Source organism: Carcharhinus amblyrhynchos, chromosome 17 (genome assembly GCF_965287045.1).
Source record: "Carcharhinus amblyrhynchos chromosome 17, sCarAmb.v2.hapA, whole genome shotgun sequence".
In the NCBI taxonomy this organism is placed as follows: Eukaryota; Metazoa; Chordata; class Chondrichthyes; order Carcharhiniformes; family Carcharhinidae; genus Carcharhinus; species Carcharhinus amblyrhynchos.
This window is the reverse complement of record NC_137340.1, coordinates 50434475-50459225: the sequence shown is the minus strand read 5'-3', so window position 1 is coordinate 50459225 and position 24751 is coordinate 50434475. Positions and strand designations below refer to the sequence as shown.

At 47.0% G+C, this 24751-nt stretch overlaps 1 protein-coding gene across 2 annotated transcripts in view; it reads right to left on the bottom strand.

Annotated features, from left to right (window-relative positions):
* LOC145354506 (cartilage acidic protein 1-like) overlaps nt 1-24751 on the bottom strand; it is a 317641-nt gene that overhangs the window by 17202 nt on the left and 275688 nt on the right. For both annotated transcript variants that reach the window (XM_080205934.1, XM_080205933.1), the window contains exons 9-12: nt 20901-21001; nt 17731-17899; nt 7915-8057; nt 2647-2689 (exon numbers count right to left, since the gene is read on the bottom strand). In XM_080205934.1, the coding sequence (XP_080062060.1) occupies nt 2647-2689; nt 7915-8057; nt 17731-17899; nt 20901-21001 (456 nt within the window). The remainder of the gene's footprint in view (nt 1-2646; nt 2690-7914; nt 8058-17730; nt 17900-20900; nt 21002-24751) is intronic.

Here is a 24751-nt window from a genome sequence, read left to right as displayed (position 1 = left end):
TAAATCTCCAGCTCCACATCCCAGAGTACTTAAGGAAGTGGCCCTGGAAATAGTAGATCCATTGGTGGTTATTTTCCAGAATTCTTTGGACTCTGGAACTGTTCCTATAGATTTGGACCTTAGCTAATGTAAGCTCACTATTCAAAAAGAGGAATAGAGAGAAAACAGGAACTCTAGACCAGTCTGCCTAACATTGGTACTGGGGAAGTTGCTAAAGTCCATTATCATGGATTTCACAGCTCAGTGTTTGGAAGGCAGTGGGATAATCAGACAAAGTCAGCATGGATTTACACAAGGGAAATCACGCTTGATGAATCTATTGGATTTTTTTGAGGATGTAACGAGTAGAGTTGACCAAGGCGAGCCAGTGGATGTGGTTTATTTAGACTTTCAGAAGGTTTTCAACAAGGTCTCATGTAACAGATCACTATGTAAACTTAAAGCACATGGGATTACAGGTAATGGTCTTGAGATGGATAGAAAGCTGGTTAACAGATAGGAAGCAAAGCGTTGGCATAAATGGGTCTTTTTCTGATTGGCAGTCAATGACTAGTGGGGTTCCGCAGGGATCTGTGCTGGGACCCCAACTGTTCACATTATATATTAATGATCTGGAAGAGGGAACTGAATGTATTATCTCCAAATTTGCAGAAGGTACAAAGTTGGGTGGGAGGGTGAGCTGTGAGGAGGATGCAGAGATGCTTTAGCGGGATTTGGACAGGCTGAGTATGTGGGCATCTGCATGGCAGGTGCAGTATAATGTGGATAAATGTGAGGTTATCCACTTTGGTAGCAATAATAGGAAGACAGGTTATTATTTGAATATAAATTGAGAGAGGTGGATACTCAGCGAGTCCTTGTGCATCTATTGCTGAAAGTAAGTGCGCAGGTACAGCAGGAAGTAAAAAAGGCAAATGATATACTGGCCTCCATAGTGAGAGGATTTGTGTATAAGTATGGGGATGTTTTACTGCAATTGTATGGAGCGTTGGTGAGGCCACACCTGGAACATGACACTCTGTGTTGCCGTGCCTACAGGAAACAAGACTAACGTGTAACAACAAATGCAAATTCTCCCAGTTGATTGTCAAATTCCTTGGGTTGTAGACAGGGTAAATTCAGCAAGAATGTTCCTGATAGTGGGGGAGTCCAGAACTAAGGGTCATAGTTTGATCGGGGGTAAGCCTTTTAGAACTGAGGTGAGGAGAAATTTCTTCACCCAGAGGGGGTGAATGTGTGGAATTCACTATCACTGAAAGTCGTTGAGCCCAAAACATTGTGTGATTTCAAGAAGAAATTAGATATAGCCCTTGGGGCTAAAGGGATCAAGGGATATGGGGGAGTAGGGTGAAGGCAGGGATCAGGATATTGAATTTGATGGTCAGTCGTGATCAAAACGAATGGTGGAGCAGGCTCGAAGGACCAAATGGCCTACTCCTGCTTTTAGTTTCTACGTTGTGGATGCATCTGTTTTCAGAGTTGATTCACAGCAGACAAAAGCAATCAAGGAGCTTCCACTTTCTCGGAATGTGACCAAGCTCCAGAGATTCACAGGTAATGGCAAACCAAGTCCAAAGGTTCTCACCCAACCTGGCTGTCAGGTATGTTCTGGAAGTCACCTTATTGTAATGTTGACAGCAGAGGTTGGTCACCTCCATTCCCAACAGACCTCGGAGTGTTTGCATAAGTGCTGACTGGAAATGGATTGCAAATATGCATTTCCATCAGTTGTCTGTGCGGTGAACTGATCGTGCCTGTACCTTAGGGGAGAAAGGTGCAGACATCCAGGTCAGGTACCCAGGATTACAGCACCATGGAAGACTGGGGACAGGGAGACATCCCAAAAGGAGATGTCCCAGGTCTGAAACAGAGGCAGATCCCAGTTAAACTCAGTTCAAAAGGGAGATGTGGAAAAAACAGGCTCTGAGTAGGAAAAAGGACTGCGAGTTGCAGGTTTCAAGTGAGGGGGGCTCAGGGGAAGCCCTGGTTATTGAAGACGACTCAAGAGAAGTCTGAAAGAGCCAAGAATGCAGCCAAAGGTTGGTGGCCCCATGATGTGGGCCCTTTGGAGAAGTTGTGTTCTGCTCAGCGCAGCCAAAGATCTGGAGTTGTGAGTTGCTGCTTGGATGCATGCTCAGGAATCCCGTACTTCAGGAGATGAGATTGAAACCCTGTGAGGAGAGCCGTTGTTGGAGCGACTTCCCAAGCAAGATCTCCAAAGGAGGAGACAGGAATTCCTTGCAGATGGGGCAGAGTTTCAGTGAGACCGGTTGACTCACAGTGTTTACTGATGCATGGATGGTTGTTGAGAAATCCATGGGGTCTCTCTTGGTCACATCTGCCATTTATTGTGTAGTGTGGTGTATTTGACTAGCTTGTTGTTAATTTGCATGTACCTGATACTTACCTCAATGTTAGAGTGTAAGATAGCTATTGTAATTTGTTTTGTCTTCAGACATTGTATAGTAAAGTTTAGTTTTGTTTGTTCAAATTCCTTGAAACCTTGATGCTGAGCAAGTGTCTTAAATCTCAAACTTCGTCTAATTTAAACAAAATGTTATTGGTCCCTAACTGAATCTTACCAAAAACCTGGGGGTCTGGTCAAAGATTACAAACATTACAGAAAAAGTAACCATATCAACTCACCTATACAGCGACCATTCCCATCACTTATGAAGCCTTCCCCACACTGGAAAGAAATGATGCAGAACTCGGTTACACAAATGCAGTCACTTCGCTTAATTACTGGGTTCAGTCGACCCAATCAATCTGGGTACAACTGCAACACGGATGGTACAGGTTCGAGGTTTACATTACCAATTAGGGAATTTTCATAGTAACTTCATTGCAATGTTAAGTTAAGCCTACTTGTGACACTAATAAATAATCTTTACTTTCACTTTACTTTGGGATAGAGGAAATGATTGCGTGATGAAAGACACCCAAAATGCTGGAGCTCAAATTCACTATGTTAGTGCTTCTCGTGGCTACCTCAGAATAGAAGCCTAGAGAGTAGGCCGATTGCCCACTTCTCCTGTCTGTTGGAAAGTGAATGATGAAGAGTGAGGCCCTAAAGAGATAAAGTCTTTCTTTTAAAAGACATTATAAAACAAACAAGTGCCAGGAACAGATTTAACGTCAAAATATGAACACGGCGAATAACTTAGAATCAAAGTTGGAAGTGCCAACAGTAGAATATTCGTTCTCAGGCGTTGGCACGTTATTGGCCACCAAGTTACCCTGAGAAGGTGTTGGCGGCTCCTCCTCTTGAACCATGGGTAGTGGTTTGGATGCAGCTAGGTGGATTGCAAGGCCACTTCAGAGAGACATTGACAATCACACTGAGTACATTCAGTGTCAGGTAAAGGCCCAGATTGGGAAAGGACGGCAAATTTCCCTCCCTGAAAGACATTAATGCACCAGTTGGGTCATTAAGACAGTCCAACAAGTTTATCAGGCAGGATTTTCCAGCCGCCCATGCCTTAAGACAAGACCTTTAAATACAGTCCTACAGTGCAGATGGAGGCCATTCAGCCCATCAAGTCTGCAATTCCACGCAGGCCCTATTCCCATAACCGCATGCATTTACCCTAACTAATCCCCTGTCACTAAGGGTCAATTTAGCATGACCAACCCACCTAACCTGCACATCTTTGGACTGTGGGAGGAAACCGGAGCACCCGGAGGAAACCCATGCAGACATGGGGAGAATGAGCAAACTCCACACAGACAGTGACCCAAACCGGGAATCGAACCCAGGTCCCTGGTGCTGTGAGGCAGCAGTGCTAACCACTGTGCCACCGTGCCACCTTTCACTGTGCCACTGTGCCATCCACAAAACTTTCTGTCCCGTCATCTACAATGAGGACATTGGGGAAATTCTGCCCATCGTCTCCCCATTAACACAGCAATATTTTATATCTCAATTGATCTTTTGAAACCAAATTCAAGTTCTCAAACATTCATGAGGGGATTTGAACTCTTGTTCTCTGGATTATTAGTTCAGTGACATAACAAACACACACGACTCATCTCGAATAATTGGGTTTGGTAAACAAGAGAACACTCTGCATTTGTCTAAATTGGTTCTAAACCAGGTCAGGCTGATAGGGGGAACATTCCCTGTCCTGGGGATGGACAGGGTGGGATAACACATCTAGGTGAGTGGGTGTGGGAGGGTAAATTCACCCAGGGCAGAGCCACAGAGAACACAAGCAAATTACTGCGGATGCTGGACCATAAGACCATAAGTCACAGGAGCACAATTAGGCCACTCGGCCCATCGAGTTTTTCTCATATTTTTCTCATCCCCATTCTCCTGCCTTTTCCCCATAACCCCTGATTCCCTTATTAATCAAGAACCTATCTATCTCTGTCTTAAAGACACTCAGTGACCTGGCCTCCACAGCTTCCTGCGGCAAAGAGTTCCACAGATTCACCACTCTCTGGCTGAAGAAATTCCTCCTCATCTCTGTTTTAAAGACTCGTCCCTTTAGCCTGAAGTTGTGCCCTCTGGTTCTAGTTTCTCCTGCTGGTGGAAACATCGTCTCCACGTCCAGAATCTGAAACAAAAATGCTGGAAAATCTCAGCAGGTCTGACAGCATCTATGGAGAAAGAATAGCCTTGTGGACTGAACATTGAATTAAAAAACTTCAGAGTGTAAACTCTCTTCTCCACCTTCACCCCATTTCCATTTATTTTACTTTATTTCATTTTGTTTAATGAAAAATATTTTCATTTATTCCATACTTTAATTTCCTTCCATCTGTCTCTACCCACTGCATTCTCCCGTCCCCCACTCTGCTAGAGGCCTGGAAAATTACATGTCTCGGGTTGCGCCTTGACACTCTGCTTACCTTTTTTCTGCCATTTACAAGTTCTGATCTCTTAATGGCCGCTATTAGCACCCTTCTTAGCCATGATCACCACCATTCACACCCCCTTTGTCTTTCTGTCCACAGCACCTTTGTCAATTTACGCCCCCCACCCCCTCCTACCCCCCCACTGCCACCCACCTGTCTCACCTATACATTATTAATATCATCCTAGTTTCTATTCTTCAGCCCTGATGAATGGTCGTCCAGACTCAAAACATTGGCTCTTCTCTCTCCTTACAGATGCTGTCAGACCTTCTGAGATTGGTTCTGGATTCCAGCATCTGCGGTAATTTGCTTTTCCCTCTTTTAAGGTCAAACCAAGCAGACAAACTCAAATTAAATTAGGACAAAGTAAAAGGGGCATCTCCCCAAAAGGAAGGGGAACAGCCCGAATAAAAACAAAAGTACAAAGAAAACTTAAGACACATCAAATCAAAATGTGATTGTCGGGGTCTATAATGCACCCCAGCCCCTGCGGTGCCCAGCGGGCACAAAGAACAACACAGCACGGGAAACAGGCCCTTCGGCCCAACGAGCCCATGCCGCCATCTTAACAAAGCATTTTCCTACACCTACCTTGACCCATGTGTATACATATGGTACCCCCATTGGAAACCAGATTCAGGGAAGAATAATTTAGGGACAATTTGTTACACCAATCAGCCTAAGAGCACATCTTTGGGGTGTGGGAGGAAACCGGAGCACCCGGAGGAAACCCACGCAACCACGGGGAGAATGCGCAAACTCCCACAGACACAGGCCCAAATCCACGTATCTGCACAGCTAGCAGTGATAGTCACTGAGCTGTCGTGGTGCCCGTCTGCTGGTCCAGTTTTAAGCACACACAACGACGCGAAGTACCAGGCCACTCTCGAAACATCCAACAGCAGCCCACACACGACCCACCGTGTGCGTGCCCCTCGTTAGACAACACAGAAGGCATCAACTGTGCCCGTAGACACTGCATGTTCCCTCTCCAGGGACACCTAGCCGTGAATGTAACTGCAGTAGAGGGGCAGACAGTCGGGAGTAATTTGCTTTGATCTAGTAGAGTAAACTTACCGGGGTTGGTAGGGGGGGGGGGTTAGATGGCAGGAGGATTATCTTGCCCAAGGGAGACAACAGTGGGGTGGGGTGGGTAAATACGTCCAGGGGAGAGGGCTGGGGGAGAGGGCGGGTTGGAGGTGGTAACTTCTACCCAAATTATCCTGGGATGACCAGCTGGGACCAAGTCAAATATCCCATTTCACACACACACCAACCCATTGAGATCTAATCCTGGTGGGTTGTAAAACAGGATGAATGAAGCTCATTGTAGGAGCGGAGGTTAAAATAAATGCCGCTGGATGTGAAAATACTGTGAAATGTATTGTTCAGTCTTAAACTACCGACTAGGAAGAAACCAGCACCTCACTTGACACTAAGAGGAAACCTTTCATTGGAATGGACGAAGGGATGGTCTGAAGTTAGCACTGGGGCCCGAGGTGATGTTTATCAAGGTTGATGCACTTCATAAAGCTGAGGGTGGTGAGTTTTACCCTCTTCCTCAGTTGCTTTGGCCCTGGCGATTGGCATCACAAACAGAAAAACATGCTTTGCAGGCACGTCTGGCATCTGTCCAGCTGTGGTGTTGGAGAGACAGCATCTTTTACCGAATTGTTCTTTGCAGGATTTCTGGAACTTGTCAATTCAAGACATCAAACCACACTTCCACATTCTTAAGGAAAACCAGAGATAGAGACATGCAGCAGAACCGAGAGAGAGAGAGAGGGGGAGACAGGTACACGTATAGAGACACAGAGAGATTGTGTTTAGGCACAAAAACACTTCAACCCAGAGTACTCAAATTCCACGCTTTAATAACTTGTGTGTGAGTGAGAACAAAATGCAGTGCCCAGCATTGCAGGCTGCTCTGTTGATTCATGTAGAACAGTTAGCAGTTACAGTTAATTACAGCAAATGAAAAACCAGCAACTTTCTAATCCTTCAGAGAACAAACAAAGAACGCCTACACCGACAATGCTGCCCGACTAAACTAAACCTCATACCCTTCCAGGGACCGTACCCCTCTATTCCCATCCTATTTATGCATTTGTCAAGACATCTCTTAAAACTCACTATCTTATCTACTTCACTACCTCCCTGGGCAGCGAGTTCCAGACACCCACCACCTTCTATGTAAAAGATCTGCCTCGTACATCTCCTTTAAGCCTTACCCCTTGCACCTTAAACCTGTGCCCCCTAGTAATCGACTCTTCCACCCTGGGAAAAGGCTTCTGACTATCCACTCTGTCCGTGCCCCTCATAATCTTGTAGACTTCTATCAGGTCTCCCCTCAACCTCCATCGTTCCAGTGAGAACAAACTAAGTTTCTCCGACCTCTCCTCACAGCTAATGCCCTCCATACCAGGCAACATCTTGGTAAATCTTTTCTGTACTCTCTCCAAAGCCTCCACATCCTTCTGGTAGTGTGGCGACCAGAATTGAACACTATATTCCAAGTGCGGCCTAACTAAGGTTCTATAAAGCTGCAACATGACTTGCCAATTTTTAAACTCAGTGCCTCGGCTGATGAAGGCAAGCGTGCCATCTGCCTTCTTGACCACCCAGATTTTTGGCTGAAACACCATATTCTGCATTCCCGCTGGGAAGGTGTCCCGCTGTGGGTGAGAGTGGAGAATCCTGCTCGGAGACACGCAGGAGCAGAGACAGTGACAATAGACCCAGATAGAGACGTGGTGGCACGGTAGCACAGTGGTTAGCACTTCTGCTTCTCAGCGCCAGGGACTCGGGTTTGATTCCCGGCTTGGGTCACTGTCTGTGTGGAGTTTGCACATTCTCCCCGTGTCTGTGTGGGTTTCCTCCGGGTGCTCCGGTTTCCTCCCACACTCTGAAAGACGTGCTGGTTAGGGTGCATTGACCCGAACAGGCGCCGGACTGTGGCGACTAGGGGAATTTCACAATAACTTCATTGCAGTGTTAATGTAAACCTTACCCGTGGCTAATAAATAAATGTTATTCCAACTCGTCACATACCTCAATTTCCAGATTCCGAGTTCGGCCTTCCTGTTCGGGGTATGGGATCTCAATGGTGGAGTTCATTTCACTGAGCGAAACAGCACGCGAGGTGAATATTCCGCCTGGCCAGGTCACCTCCAGGTGTGTGGCGATGTCCTTACCTGTTGAGGAATTTGTGCTGTGAGTAAAGGTTGTACCAGTTCCCCACCTTTTGAACCAGAGTTTGGAATTCTCCAGTGCGTAAAGCTGAAGAGATTCAAGCTGCAAAATTGGAGGTGGCCTGAAAATGGCAAATTTTTGGCATGGACAGAGGGTAGGGGGGGAGTGATTGTGATATGGATAAAAGCAAATTATTGTGGATTCTGGAATCTGAAACTAAAAGAGAAAATGCTGGAAAATCGCAGCAGGTTTGGCAGTGTCTGTAAGGAGAGAAAAGAGCTGACGTTTCGAGTCCAGATGACCCTTTGTCAAAGCTCCACGTCAACTCTTTTCATTTTTTTGTTTATTCATTCGTGGGATCGGGTTTCGCTGGCTGGACAGCATTTACTGCCTATCCCTAATTGTCCTCGGAGGGCAGTTAAGAGTCAACCACATTGCTGTGGCCCTGGAGTCACATGTAGGCCAGACCAGGTAAGGACGGCAGATTTCCTTCCCTGTAGGACATTAGTGAATTAGATGGTTCTTTTCCCAACAATCGACAATGGTTTCACGGTCATCAGTAAATCCCTGTGTAGTTCTCTATCTCTATTGCTCTCTTTCTGTCCCTGTATGTGAGTCTCTCTTGGTTCTGCTGCATATCTCTATCTCCATCCACTGGTCACCAGGATTTCATTCAGAATGTAAGCATTGTTGGATGTTCTTAATCCCAGACATTATTTATTGAATTCAAATTCCACCATCTGCCATGGTGGGATTCGAACCTGGGTCCCCCAGAACATTTGCTGAGTTCCTAGCAATAATACCACTGGGATATCATCTCCCCTACTCTCTCCTTATAGATGCTGCCAAACCTATTGAAATTTTCCAGCATTTTCTCTTTTGACTGTAATGTGGAATGACCGCGTGCTCACGAAAAACACAGCCAGCATCAGACCCAACAGGACAACAAGTGGTGCAGAGAGACACAAAGTCACACCCTCTGGGCATTGCATTTCCAAAAGTGGGGAGCCATTCATTTTGAATTTCTACACACGTGCGAAAGATGCTTGTTTGAGCTGTTACATTCCTCTCCTGACTTGTGACCCATTCATGTTTCAGGGAGAAAAGGGGCTGGACGATAATCATATGTTGAATATTATCACTAAGGGTGGGATTTTCCAGTTGCGCCTGCCCCAAAACCGGAAACTCCTGCCCAAGGGCAACGGACCATTACATGGTCTGCCCTTCTCCCCAGCCTCTACAATTCCCATGGCTGGAGGGATGGGAAAATTCTGCACTAAGGGCAGGATTTTATGGCCTCACTTGGAATTTCCCACCCAAGGTCAACACAGATGTCTGTTGTCAGACCCTCACCCATGCCAATTCCATGGTGGGCAAGGTGGTAGGGTCCCACAGAGTTTAAACAGAGTGAAGACTCTTGGCACACCAAGTCTTTGAACATTTTGAAGGTTGAGATTGATAGGTTTTTTAATCAGTTGGAGAATTAGGGTTATGGAGTTGAGGCAGGAAAGTGGGTTTAGTGAGATCAGCCAAATTCCTGGATCAGGTTCGAAGGGCTGAATGGCCTCATCCTGTTCCTATTTCTTATGGTGTAAATCAACTTACGTTTATAACACCTCTAACATGGTAATAACAGTGGTAACAAATGCATTTCACTGGGGAAATCACCAGGCAAAATCTGACATTAAGTCACATCAAGATATTACTGGGACAGGTGACCAAAAGCTTAACCAAATACAGAAGTTGGAATCTTACTGTCTCACAGGAATCATAGAGGGCGAGGGACGGACTTTGGAAAGGTCCATTAACCTCAGGCAGGATTTTCCGGTTCTGGGATGAGCGAGGCCATAAAATCCCATCCACGAGTGTCTTAAAGGGGAAGAGTTGGGTGTAAGGAGGTACAGAGGTTTAGGGGGAGATTTCAGAACATAACGCCCGGATAGCTGAAGACGATGATAGGGTGATTAGAATGAGATGCAGGAATTTGAGGAGTGCAGAGATCTTGGAGGGTGATGGGATTGGGGGGAATACAGGGATAAGGGAGGAGATTGTGAGGACATGGAGGATGGGAATTTTAACATTGAGGTATTGCTTAACCCTTGTGAGTCCAGCACAGTTAATATTATAATGAAGAATATACAAGCCAACTTAGAGCCATAGAAACACTTTTCAACAGGTGTTGGGCTAAGACATTAGGGGTTAAAAGAGCATCTCACAGATGCTAGTCTGCCAACATGTGGACTCAGTAAAGTGCCTGTGGAAATGGCCTCCATACCCAGCTGAGTGTAGACACACCAGGTCAGACTCTTCATCTCCCTCCCTCTCCATCCAACGATAATTTGCACTGTTTGCTTTGGAGGGCAATGCTTCCCAGCTAATGCTTGACAGCTCTGAATCTCCCTGGAACAGCACGGCGTGGTGACCACAACCAGATGTTGTTTTGCTGCTGCTGTTTACATTCTCCACCCTCGCCTTGTGGCCAAGGGCAGCCCAGGGCTCCCCATGAGCACGGACTCAGTCCGGCCGCCTCCCTTCCCCGGCCAGCCTCTTCCCCACTTCCGAACGACAGATGGGAACAATGCACGTACAGCAACACGCAGAACATCCCGAAACAATCACTCGACTCCCTAAATTCGCAACATAACAAATTCATTCATGTGGAAAATAGCTTGTGTGTGTTTTCAGATTAACATCCACACTGTGCACAAACAATCTTTGAAGTGCCTCATCGCTGATTAAAATAACCTTTTCTAACCCAGATGTTTGTTAGATATTTTAAGGGGGTGGAAATTATTAATAAGTTGTACTGATGGACTGAAAATTCTATTCTTTCTCGTGACGGTTTTTTCATTCAGGATAGAAAGTTTGGTTTCATATTATCACAGCGCCGGAAACCACAACTCTTGCGATTTTTCCAAGTCTCCAACGGCAACCTGAGAATCTTATTCTCCACCTGAGGGCGTCCCTGGCAACGCGGCCATTTGCGTTTTTAAATGATTCATTCGTGAGGTATGACCACCGCTGACAAGGCCAGCGGTCATTGCCCATCATAACTGAAGGTTGTAACAACTTGAATTAGGCAGATGAGGTGGGCCTGTTAAAATGTGAACTCCCTGATTAAGGGCCAAATTGATGGGTCGATCAGACAGCCTATTGCTTTGTACTGAACCAGGCGTGTCAGTTCCTCTGGGACTCCTAGTGTAGACGGCTCACTGATAGCACTCTGTATCCTGCTGTCAGACTTGTAAATAAAGAGATTTTGGTAAAGGGACTTCTGCCTCTGAGTACTTGCTACAAAATGAAATACTGCAGGCTGTGTATATCCACACTGCTGTTAGTGAGGGAATCCCAGGATTTTGACCCAGCGACGATGAACGAATGGCGATATATTTCCGAGGCAGGGAGGCGGGTAACTTGGAGGGGAACTTGCAGGTGGTGGTGTTCTTTGTGTCTGCTGCCCTTAGCCTCTAGGTGGTTCTCAGCTTTGGAAGGTGCTGTCAAAGGAGCCTTTGAAAACCTGGCAACTTGGGCTGAATGACACTTCCTGTAAGATGCTACGGTTCTTGCCCAGTTACTTGTAATTGATACAATGGAATGGCTTGCTAGGCCAGTGAGCCAGATTGGGATTGGAGTCAGATATAGGCCAGACCAGATAAGCATTTACCTCCCGAAAGCACTGAATTGAACCGGTTGGGTTACTATGACAATCTGATACATTTACAACTTACCGATATCAGTATTGCTAGAATATTTAACTGTTTGTAAACTCTCAAAATGCTGCGGTGAGGTGATGAATATTGCATCCTGGTTGACATATTATCATTGGGTTCATTCATTCTCAAAGATGGCTATTTCTGGCATGCATGGGTTACGCCTTCCACCATGGACTCCGACTGAAGACCTTGCGGGACTTTCCACAGTCTGGGCAAGGGTCAATCATCTGGTTTTTATTGGGACTATCTAGTCTTTTCAGTTGGCGTTTCACTACCTCTTCAGAGTAAACACCACCACCACTTGAGAACTTCTTTCTTATGCATTTCTCCCCCAGTCTGTGATGGACACACCACGCTTCTTTCAAAGAATCCTTCAACCTTAATCTTGACTTGCCTCGCATAGAAACTGGAAGCAGGATTAGGCCACTCGGCCCTTGGAGCCTGCTGCATGGGTGATGGTGTCCAAATTTAAGGTGGTGTCCAAGTATATTTTGTGACTGAATGACGGCTCTGGGGGTTTTGTCCACTTCATCTGAGCTGGGCTGTAATGCCAGACATTTCTGCTCTTCGAAGAATCTCAGGTGTTGGGTCCTTTGTCCTCCCGTGGTTAGACCATGGTAAATGCATGGGATTACAGAGATAGGGTGGAGGGGAGGGCTTGGGATATATGCTCTTTCAGAGAGTCAGTGCAGACTCGATGGGTTAAATGGCCTCTTTCTGCACTGTAGCGATTCTATGGTTCTACTTCATGATGATCCAAATGTGTCTGACATGGAATCTGCCCAAATGCTCATGTCAGAACCAGGCAGTCCATGTCTCAGAGACGAGGTCCTGGATTACATGCCCAGTTACATACCTGCGACACTATACGCTACCCAGTGTAATATTTGAGATGGAACTTTTTTTTTCTCTATTGCTGCGACACTATGGTCAGGGTCAGCTCTGTAATGATGGAGTGACTTTGAGACAACTCTCTGACACACTCACCTGAGCTTGAGAAAACCCAAACTCCGCAGTGTGTGTGTGATAATACACATTGAACCCCAATCACACATCACCCTGTGCCCTCTGTTCCATACCCACACTCAGTCAAGCAATGTTCTGGTTTCAAAGTTCTCACCCTCGGCTCCTTTGTCGCTCACCCCCCCCCAGCCCTGTAACCTCTCCCCCCAGCCGCACAGCCCCCTGAGATATCTGCGCTCCTCTGATTCTGCCTCCTGATCTCCATCGCTCCTTCAGTGTTAGTTGTGGATCCATTGACAGCTCCCTCAAGGCTCTGGGTTCCAATTCCAAACCAGGCTTTGAGCACAAGGTTCCAGTAGGTGTACACTGAGGGAGTGCTGCACTGTCAGAGGTGCTACTGAAATCATAGAAATCGTAGAATCCCCACAGTGCCGAAGGAGGCCATTCGGCCCATCAAGCCTGCACCAACAACAATCCCACCCAGGCCTTATCCCTGTCACCCACATATTTACCCCACTAATCCCTCTAACCTATGCATCCCGGGACGCTAAGGGGCAACTTAGCATGGCTAATCAACTTAACCTGCACGTCCTTGAAGTGTGAGCACACACGAGGACAGCCTCAACCAGGATCTTGGGTCCATGGCACACTACATGTCACCCCCACCATTTAGCTTGGGCTTGCAAAACCCTACTAAACTGTCCTGGGTTGAGGCAATACACACCTCTTTAACCTGTGATTATCTCTCTCTCCACTCACGCTGTCTACCCGTAAAGACCTGATTACCTGTACAGACTCACATTCTAATCATTAGCTTACAATTGTGTCTTTGCCTATACATGCTGTGTTTGTGAAATTGACCTCTCCACTCACCTGACCAAGGAGCGGCACTCCGAAAGCTCGTGATTCCAAATAAACCTGTTGGACTTTAACCTGGTGTTGGGAGACTTCTTACTAAATTAAGGAGAGGTTTTGGTCAGACTGAACTTGGGAATTTACAAAACCTAAAGAGGGAGAGGAGACGGAGAGAATTGAGGAATTTCACAGCTTCTCAGGTCCTGGGAGATCAAGAGAAAATAGTGAGTCTGGATTTCAACGAGTGAGAGATGGGTGGAGGGAGCTGGGACATTTTTAATGGTGTTAACTGGAGCTTAAGGGAAAGAGACTGAGAGAAGTGAGCAGAACTCCTTTGACAGCACCACCTAAACCCGTCACAAAGAACGAGGGCCAGCAGATACCTGGGAACACCACCTGCAAGTTCCCCTCCAAGCCACTAACCATCCTGACTTGGAAATACATCCGCCGTTCCTTCTGGGTCAAAATCCTGGAATTCCCTCCCTAACAGCACACGGGGCGGAATTTTCCCATTCGGGAACCGCCACAGAAACTGTAGGGGGGACAGCACCATTAAAGGTCCGTTGATCTCGGGTAGGATTTTCCATTCTTGGGGCGAGCGTGGCCAGAATGTCCCCACCCGTGGACTGCAGCCGTTCAAGAAGGCGACTCGCCTTCTCCAGGGGCAATTAGTGATGGGCAACAAATATTGACCTAGCCAGAGATGTCCACCTCCCAGGAATGAAACTAAAAAGGAGAGTAGATGAAGGGGAGAGTGTTTGGAACAGGGAGAGAACAGAATTGAGAGAGATTGGCAAGTGGAGGCCTATGTCAAGCGCAGTGACTAATACATGTTCAAAGTGTAGTGGCACTTTACACATTTATTTTATCACAATAAAACATGCAGCTTTGGCTGTCTGTTACTGTTATTTAATACTTCATAAAAATAATTTATACCTCAATTTGGTCTTTTTACGAGGGCTTGTCAGATTTTTCTGAGGGGGAGAAGTGGATTTATGAGACCGCCATCAATAATTTTTAACTCCTCCATCGAATTCATCTATCTTGTGTGAGATGGATGGTTTCTCTATGTAAAACAATGCAGTAAAAATCTGTCTTGTGCATTGCTGGAGAATATTACAACGGTATTTACCAACAGGAAGAAAACGGGAAGGTGAATAACCTCCATTCACCTGGAACGGCACCAGGTCTCCATGGGAACCAGCGGAGGATTTTAGACGGGGAAAAAGGTGGAAATTATGACGTGGCGAAGGGAAGAAAGGCTCCTCGTCCCAAATCCCTGAGTTGAGAGGGGAAAGAGGAGCCTGAGAGCCAACTTTTCTACACGGGAGGTGGTATGTGTGTGGAATGAGCTGCGGGGGGAAGTGTTTGAGGGAGGGACGTTTGGTCAGATACATGGATAGGGAAGGTTTAGGGGGATATGGGCCAAATGCAGGCAAATGGGGTTAGCTTAAATGGGCATTTTGGTCAGCATGAGCCAGTTTGGGCCAAAGGGCCTGTTTCTGTGCCATAGATTCTATGATCATAGAATCATAGAAACCCTATAGTGCAGAAAGAGGCCATCGAATCTGCACCAAGCACAATCCCACCCAGGCCCTATCCCATATCCCTACATATTTACCCGCTAATCCCTCTAACCTAAGCATCTCAGGACACTAAGGATCAATTTTAGCATGGCCAATCAACCTAACCCGCACATCTTTGGAATGTGGGACAAAACTGGAGCACCCGGAGGAAACCCACTCAGACACGAGGAGAATGTACAAACTCCACGCAGACAGTGACCCAAGTCGGGAATCGAACCCAGGTCCCTGGAGCTGTGAAGCAGCAGTGCTAACCACTGTGCCGCCCTAGATCTAGAAGGACAAAGGGCAGCAGATAGATGGGAACAGCATCGCTGGCAGGATCCCCTCCAAGCCACACACCATCCTGACTTGGAAATGTATTCACCATTCCTTCACTGTTGCTGGGTTGGAATCCCGGAACTGATGGTGGAACGGATCTGTGGAAGCAATCTCACCACACTGGTGGCAACGATTCAAGGAGAAGGTCCACATCCTCAGGGCACAACTAGGAATTGAACAATAAATACTGACCTTAACAGTGGTGGCCACATCCCCAGATAATGAACGATTGATATGGTGGATAATCACATCCCTTCTGAAATAACATAGAACATTTTGTAGACTTTGAGCGGAATTTTCCTGTTGCACTCGCCATGGGAATCGTAGCGGGTGAGAAGTGGATCATGCAAAGGTCCATTAACCTCGGGAGGGATTTTCTGGTTTTGGGGTGAGTGCGGGGCTGGAAAATCCCACGCTTTAAGTCTGTTGTTATGTTGGGAAAAAAATGGCGGCCATTGTGTGTGCAGCAAGATTCTCAAAAATGGCCATGAAAGGTATTCTTTGACCTGTGTCAGCTAGGGGAGAAATAATGGTCAAGATTCTCAAAGAGCAAAGAACAGTATAGAACAGGAACAGGCCCTTTGGCCCTCCAAGCCTGCACCAATCACGATGCCTGCCTAAACTAAAACCATACGCACGGAGTCCGCATCCTTCCATTCCCATCCTATTCATGTATTCATTTAGATGCCCCTTAAATGCCGCTATCGCACCTGCTCCCACCACCCCCATTGGGCAGCGCGTTCCAGACATCCACCACCCTCTGTGGAAAAAAACTTGCCTCGCACATCTCCTCTAAACTTCTCCCCACGCACCTTAAACCTACACTCCACAGGCCAAGCATTCCTTTGAGTGGTGTTATTAGTGTGAGTGACTTTTACCCAAGCCAGCTAGGTAGATGTGGCTTTACAAGTCACCCGAACTAAGTATTAATAATAAGAAGTCCAGACTGACAAAGGCTGACATTCCATGGAGGAGGTTTTGAATTGAGGCGCAGCTGGCTAGGTGGGGACGGATGTCACAGGTAAGGTGTGCATTTAGACAACATCTTTGCCCCAGCTGTGGGTCTCCCACAATGTTTCTCAGTCGATAAAGTGCTCTCGAAGTGTGGTTGCCATTTGTTTGTCGGCAAAAATAGCAACTGATCTATGTATAGCAAGATCCCACGACGAACAGTGAGGTAAATGGCCAGTTGCTCTGTTTTAGTGGTGTTGACGGACAGAAACATATCAGCCAGGGCACTTTGAGAACATCCCCGCTCCTCTTCAGATTAGTGCCACAGGATCTCCCCATGTAACTGGGAAGGTACATGGTTTAATGTCTCGTCTGAAAGATGACAGCTTTGGACAAGAGCAGTGCTTCCTCAGCACTGCATCGGAATGTCTGTCAGCCTAGATCACGTGCTCCAGTTCCTGGAGTGGGTCTTGGGCCTTCTCATTCGGAGCCAGTCTCAGAGAGTACAAGGTTAGCTGCTCAGTAAGAAGTCTCACAACATCAGGTTAAAGTCCAACAGGTTTATTTGGTAGCATGAGCTTTCGGAGCGCTGCTCCTTCTTCAGGTAATCCTGCGGTGGGTAACTCACCTCCTGACTCCCCAAAGCCTCCAGCAGCGCTCAAAATGTAGATCAAATTGAGGACAAACCACTTAGAAGGATAAAGGCAGCAGACTCATAGGAGTATCATCAACTAAAGTTCCCCTCCAAGTCACTCACCATCCTGACTTGGGAATATATTGGCCATTCCTTCACTGTCACTGGGTCAAAATCCTGGAACTCCTTTCCTAATAGCACTGCAGGTGTATCTACGTCTTGAGGACGTTAAGAAGGCAGCTCACCACCACCTTAAGGGCAATTAGGGATGGGCAATAAATGATGGCCTAGCCAGCGACACCCACATCCTGTAAAATAATTATTAAAGTTACTTAGAACAGGGCAGCAGGGAGGAAACCATTCGGCCCATTGGGTCTGGGCCATCTCTTTCAAAGAGAAGTCTAGATTGCCCCAGACCCCAACCATCCTCTCACTCCAATTACCAGCCTCAATATCCACTCAGGATCCAAACTGAATTATAAAACATGAGAATTTCCACAGTCTCGCCCTAGCACCGGTCACGTGCCCACACCATCATCCCACGCCTCCCTCGATAACCGTGAAAGGGGGTTGGTTTGGAAACTCCTGCCAACGTAAAACACAGAGCCCTCGAACCTGAGTAATAACCCATTGGAATGCAATGGCAGCTACTTACCCAAGCCAAAGTGTGCCACCGGCTCCATCTCACAGAGATACCCAGAGCCTCCGTCCACAATGCGGAGGTGGGGCCCGGTTCTCCTCGTGTACAGCACAACCTTGGCCCCACGGGCAAACGCACCAAACCTGGTCCGAGGAATGACCCGCAACCAGTTATTGTCAGCACCCTTTAATAAAGAAATTCAGACAGAGAAAATGGTTACCGTAAGACCATAAGACATAGGAGCAGAATTAGGTCACTCGGCTCATCGAGTCTGCACCACCATTCAATCATGGCTGATCTTATCAGCTCCCTTCCCTTGTTCCCACTTTGATATGAGGTCTGGTGGCAGTGGTTAGCATTGCTGTCTCACAGCGCCAGGGGCCCGGGTTCGATTCCCGGCTTGAATCACTGACTGTGTGGAGTCTGCACACTCTCCCCATGTCTGCATGGGTTTCCTTTGGGTGCTCCAGTTTCCTCCCACACCTCAAAGATGTGTAGGTTCAGGGGATTGGCCATGCTAAATTGCTCTTTAGTGTCCAAAGATGTATAGATTAGGGTGATTGGCCATGCTAAATTGCCCCTTAATGTCCAAAGATAGGTAGGTTAGGTTCGGTGGGTTGGCCATGCTAAATTGCTCCTTAGTGACCAAAGATGTGTAGGTTGGGGGATTGGCCATGGTAAATTGCCCCTCAGTGCCCAAAGATGTACAAGTTAAGTGGATTGGCCATGCTAAATTGCTCCTTATTGTCCAAAGATGTGTAGGTTAGGGGGATTGGCCATGGTAAATTGCCCCTCAGTACCCAAAGATGTACAAGTTAAGTGGATTGGCCATGCTAAATTGCTCCTTATTGTCCAAAGATGTGTCGGTTAGGGGGATTGGCCATGGTAAGTTGCCCCTTAGTGCCCAAAGATATGTAGGTTAGGGGGATTGGCCATGATGAATGTGTGGGGATATAGGAACAGTGCAGAGGAGAAGGCCAAATGTCCTGTAGAGATTCTATGATTCTATATGGTTCACTGATCATTATCCATGCTGTATATGGTTCTGTATTTAACTATCATCAGGAGCACATGGCATAGTGGTTTTATCACTAGATTATTAATCCAGAAACTCAGCTAATGTTCTGGGGACCCGGGTTCAAATCCCATCATGGCAGATGGTGGAATTTGAATTCAATAAAAAATATCTGGAATTAAGAATCTACTGATGGCCTTGAAACCATTGTCAATTGTCAGAAAAACCCATCCGGTTCACTAATGTCCTTTAGGGAAGGAAATCTGCCGTCCTTACCCGGTCTGGCCTACATGTGACTCCAGAGCCACAGCAATGTGGTTGACTCTCAACTGCCCTCAGGCAACTAGGGATGGGCACTAAACGCTGGCCAGCCAGCAACATCCATGCCGCGGGAACGAATAAAATAAAAGAGCACATGACTGATATATAATTGGTTGATTGGTGGGTCTCTTTGAGTTGGGTGGTCAAATGCATTCCTTCAGCTGACAGCCAGTCCTGAGTCACAGTGCAGCACTCCAAATAGAAAATCAGACACTAGGCCATTCGGGCATTGAGTTTTAGGAGATGGCTCTCTCTCTCTCTCTTGTAAGCTGGATTCAGCCTGTGGTGGGTGTGAATGAGGCAGGTCTCCCACCAAAAAACTCTTCCAGCTCCTCTTGGTCTGGTGGCTGAGGTTGCGAGGTCAGGATTTCCCTGGGTCCCAGCTGGCAGACACTGGGGACCCGTGAGTCCAGCAAAGGAAGTCACTCCATCCGTGTGGATTCACATGTCATTGTGGATTTGGCTCCAATATCCTGGTCCTCGAGTAGAACTCGCTACCACAGGTAGTGGTTGAGAATAGTATAGTGTTTAAGGGGAAGCAAGTAGGATTCATAGAATCCCAACCCTGCAGAAGGAGGCCATTCGGCCTATCAAGTCCATTACAATCCCACCCAGGGATTCCTGTAACTCCACATATTTACCCTGCTAATCCCTTGACACTAAGGGCAATTTAGCATAGCCAATCAACCTAACCTGCACGTCTTTGGAGTGTGGTAGAAACCAGAGCACCCGGAGGAAACCCATGTAGATACGGGGAGAATGTGTAGACTCCACACAGACAGTGACCCAAGCCGGGAATCGAACCCGAGTCCCTGGCGCTGTGAGGCAGCAGTGCTAACCCACTGTGCCACCGTGCCACCCCCAGGGAGAGACAAGGGGAAAGAAGCTGGTACATTTAAGATGGAAGGAAGCTGAAGTGGAACATTAACACCAGCATGGCCTGGATGGACTGAATGGCCAGTTTCTGTTGCAGGGACAGCAGTTTTGGCTTGGTTGGAGGATGGATTCAGAGTGAATCCATTTGGGACAAGGGCCATTTCCCCAGCGGGTAAAGGTCAGGAACAAGGAGCAGAGTCCCCAGTTTGTTGGGTTCATTGTCATTATTCACTGATTTCCAGTGATCTATCAGCACTTCAGGTCGAGGAGGGGTTGGGACTGGGTCAGTGAAGGCATTAAGCAATGCTCCAATGTCCCCTCCTAACCACAATAGACCCTTTTCAGGTACAGGTACACCCAGAGGAAGGAATGCTGTAATGTGCACCTAAGCTGCTATTGACTGAGGAACTGCAGGGGCTTTGGGGATAGGCCTGAGGCTCTGACTTGAGTTCCTTCACCTCCCTCCTCGCTCCAATCAGGACCTTTGTCAGGAGGTCCCAATCTACAGGGCATAAAAGAATCAACACACCCGTTGAATTTCCTGAGATAATCATCAGAGAATCCTACAGAAGGAGGCCATTCGGCCTATCGAGTCTGCAACAACCACAATCCCACCCAGGCTCTGTCCCCATAACCCCATGCATTTACCCTAGCTGGTCCCCCTGACAGCAAGGGTCAATTTACATGGCCAATCCACCCGCACATCTTTGGACTGTGAGAGGAAACCAGAGCAGCCGGAGGAAACCCATGCAGATACAGGGAGAGTGTGCAGACTCCGCACAGACAGTGACCCAAGCTGGGAATCGAATCCAGGTCCCTGGCGCTATGAGACTGCAGTGCTAATCATTGTGCCACTGTGCCACCCTGGATTAGCAACAGGCTTTTACTCACAGGGGGAGAGATGGGGCTGGTGGCCACGATCAGGAGCGGATGGATATAAAATCCCTACCCTCATGACAACACGGATACATACCTGGGTTACTCTAAAGACAGAAAGAGGTTGTGCTCTGGATTCCCCATGAGAAATGATCAGATCCAGCATTCCATCTCCATCAAAATCGGTCGCAGCAGCACCTGGGAATGGGAGCAGAGTGCGAATGTTACTGGATTGGTAACTTAGAGTCCTACACTGCTGACTGTAGACACGAGTTCAAATCCCCGCATGGCAGATAATAAATCTGGAAAAGAATACAAAAATTCAAAGCAATCATCAATGATGCTGGCATTGGACTGGGGTGGGCATGGTAAGAAATCTCATGACACCAGGTCAAAATCCAACAGGTTTATTTGGAATCACGAGCTTTCGGAGCGCTGATGAAGGAGCAGCACTCTGAAAGCTCGTGACTCCATATAAACCTGTTGGACTTTACCCTGATGTTGTGAGATTTCTCACTATGGAACCTCTGGATTGTCTCCCATTGGGCTGGTCCAAGCAAATTGTAACAGTAATGATTTACCACCATGGGGAAAGGAGCCAGAGGTAACATGAGGGGAAGTCTTTGTTTTCGGCAAGTTGCGATGATCTGGAGCATACAACCTGAAAGGATGTTGGAGCAGATCCAAGGGAGTGGGACAATCGTAGAAATCCTACAGTACAGAAGGAGGCCATTCAGCCCATACTGACAACAATCCACGCAGGTACTATCCTCATAACCCCACGTATGTAGCCTGTTCAGCTCTCTGACAATAAGAGGCAATTTAGCATGGGCAATCTACCTCATCCATATATCTTTGGACTGTGAGAGGACACCCACGCAGACATGGGGAGAATGTGCAGACTCCACACAGACAGTAACCCAAGCCGGGAATTGAACCCGGGTCCCTGGCGCTGTGAGGCAGCAGTGCTAACCACTGTGCCACCGCGCTGCCCATGGTTGTCACACTCCAGAGCCTGTTCGGGTACACTGAGCGAGAATCTAGCATGGCCGATGCACCTAACCAGCACGTCTTTCACATTGTGTGATGAAATTGGAGCACCCGGAGGAAACCCACGCAGACATGGGGAGAACGTGCAGACTCCACACAGACAGTGACCCAAGCCAGGAATCGAACCCAGGCCTCCGGCGCTGTGAGGCAGCAGCGCTAACCATAGTGCCACTGTGCCACTCCAAGCAAGGTTCCAGCGAGATTTGAACTCGGGATTGCTGGATTCACAGCCTGAAGTGCTCACATTTACAAAGAGAAAAGTTACAGGACTGTAGGGAAAGATTAGGGTCTCTTTTAAGCAGCTGGCATAACAAGATGAGCTGAATGGCTTCCTCATTGCTGTGGGCTTCTCCAGTTCAATTTAATTGAACACTTTAGAGTCCCCAGTGTCTCGGGAAGGTCTCCATCGATGTTTCTCCATTGTGAATATTCTTTATTTCTATATGTTCTCTTTGAAGCCTGGTGGCCGATAACTAACAATGAAAGCTTTGACTACAATGAAAAATATAGCATGGCCTGTCTCTTGCATAATATAAAAAACAGGGGCAAAAGTGGCCTCTTTGGCCACTCAAGCTGTTCATAGGACCTACTCTGCCAATGAAACCTCTGTCGATTGTTGGAAAAACCCATCTGGTTCACTAATGACCTTCAGGGAAGGAAATCTGCCATCCATACCCGGTCTGGCCTACATGTGACTCCAGAGCCACAGCAATGTGGTTGACTCTCAATTACCCCCGGGCAACTAGGGATGGGCACACCCATGTCCCACGAATGAATTTAAAAAATATTCTGGAGACTACGTTATATATTCCAGATTTCATTACCTGATCAAATTTAAATTCCATTAGTTGCTCTGGCAGTTTTGCTGTTCCTCCACCTGTCATGTCCAAACCTCATGTCCCTCAGTGCTCTAAGAATTCAAAAATCTATCCACCTCAGTCCTGAACGCATTCAACAGCTGAGAACCCACAACTCGCTGGTGTAGGGAATTCCAAAGACTTTGATTTTGACCTTGATTTGATTTGATTTGATTTATTATCGTCACATGTATTAGTATACAGTGAAAAGCATTGTTTCTTGCACACTATACAGACAAAGCTCACTGTTCATAGAGGGGAGAAGAGAATGCAGAATGTAGTGTTACAGTTATAGCTAGGATGTAGAGAAAGATCAACTTAATGCGAGATAGGTCCATTCAAAAGTCTGATGGCAGCAGGGAAGAAGCTGTTCTTGAGTCAGTCGGTATATGACCTCAGACTTTCGTATCTTTTTCCTGACAGAAGAAGGTAGAAGAGAGAATGTCTGGGGTGCATGGGGTCCTTAATTATGTCGGCTGCTTTTCCAAGGCAACAATAAATGTAGACAGAATCAGTGAATAAGAGTCTGGTTCACGTGACAGATTGGGCTACATTCACCACCTTTTGAAGTTTCTTGAGGTCTTGGGCAAAGCAGGACCAAACTGTGATATAATGGAAAGAATGCTTTCAATGGTGCATCTGTAAAAGTTGGTGAGAGTTGTAACTGACATGCCAAAATTCCCTTGGTCTTAGAATCATAGAATCCTACAGTGCAGAAAGAGGCCCTTCGGCCCATCGAGTCTGCACCGGCCACAATCCCACCCAGGCCCTACCCCCATATCCCTACATATTTTACCCGCTAATCCCTCTAACCTAAGCATCTTAGGACACTAAGGGGCAATTTTAGCATGGTCAATCAACCTAACCCGCACATCTTTTGTCCTCTGAGAAAGTAGAGGCGTTCGTGGGCTTTCTGAACTGTAGTGTCGGCATGGGGGGATGAGGAGAGGTTGTTGGTGATCTGGACACCTAAAAACCACCCACCGAGCAGAGAACTCATCCTCATCTCTGTCCATAATGGCTGATTCCTTATTTTAAGAATCTATGACACCCGATGTTAAAATGCTTGTGAGTGGAATCGGAAATCAGGGACCAACAGTGATGAAGGGAGTCTCAGTCCACTTCAGGTGGGGTCTGGATTCCAGGTTTCCATGTTGGGTGTAGTAATAATGTCACTGGAATAGTAATTCAGAGACCCAGGTTAACACTCTGGGGACGCAGAACCCACCAGAGCAACCAGTGGAATTCATATTTGATCAGGTAATGAAATCTGGAATATAAAATAAGCTCCATATATTTTTTTAAAAATCATTTGTGGGCATGGGCATCGCTGACTGTCCAGCATTTATTGTCCATTGCTATTTGTCCAAGGGCAGGTGAGAGTCAACCACTTTGCTGTGTCTCTGGGTCACATGTAGGCCAGACCAAGTAAGGATGGCAGGTCCATAAAGTATACTAGTGAACTGGATGGGTTTTTCCAGACAATTGTTTCATGGTCATCAGTAGATTCTTAAGTCTGGATATTTTTTATTGAATATGAATTCTCCCACCTACTGTGGCAGGATTTGAACCCAGGTCCCCAGAACATTAGCTGGGTTTCTGGATTAAGAAATCCAGTAATGATATCACTAAGCCATCACCTCCCCAATGGTGACCAGACAAACCATCACCAATTGTTGTAAAAATCTTTCTGGGAAAATACCATCCCTATGTGGTCTGGCCAATGTACGATTGGTTGACTCTAAAATGGCCCAGCAAGCTATTCAACACAAGGACAATGAGAGATTAGCAGTGAATGTTGGCCTTGCCAGTGATACCCGCATTCCTTGGCAGAATGAAAAAGAAACCTACAATTTTAGCAGCAGAGGAAAGCTGAAGATGCCCAGTGAAGACATGACATTGGGCATCCAATGTGGGCAGCAGTGCTGCCCATCTCAGCCACAAGAGGGAGGCATTGAGGGAGGGCACATTGTCGGTGTCATCCCTGGGAGGGTGGGAAACCTTTCTGGAGGAGGGTCAGGGGAGGAAGGGATTGGATGGA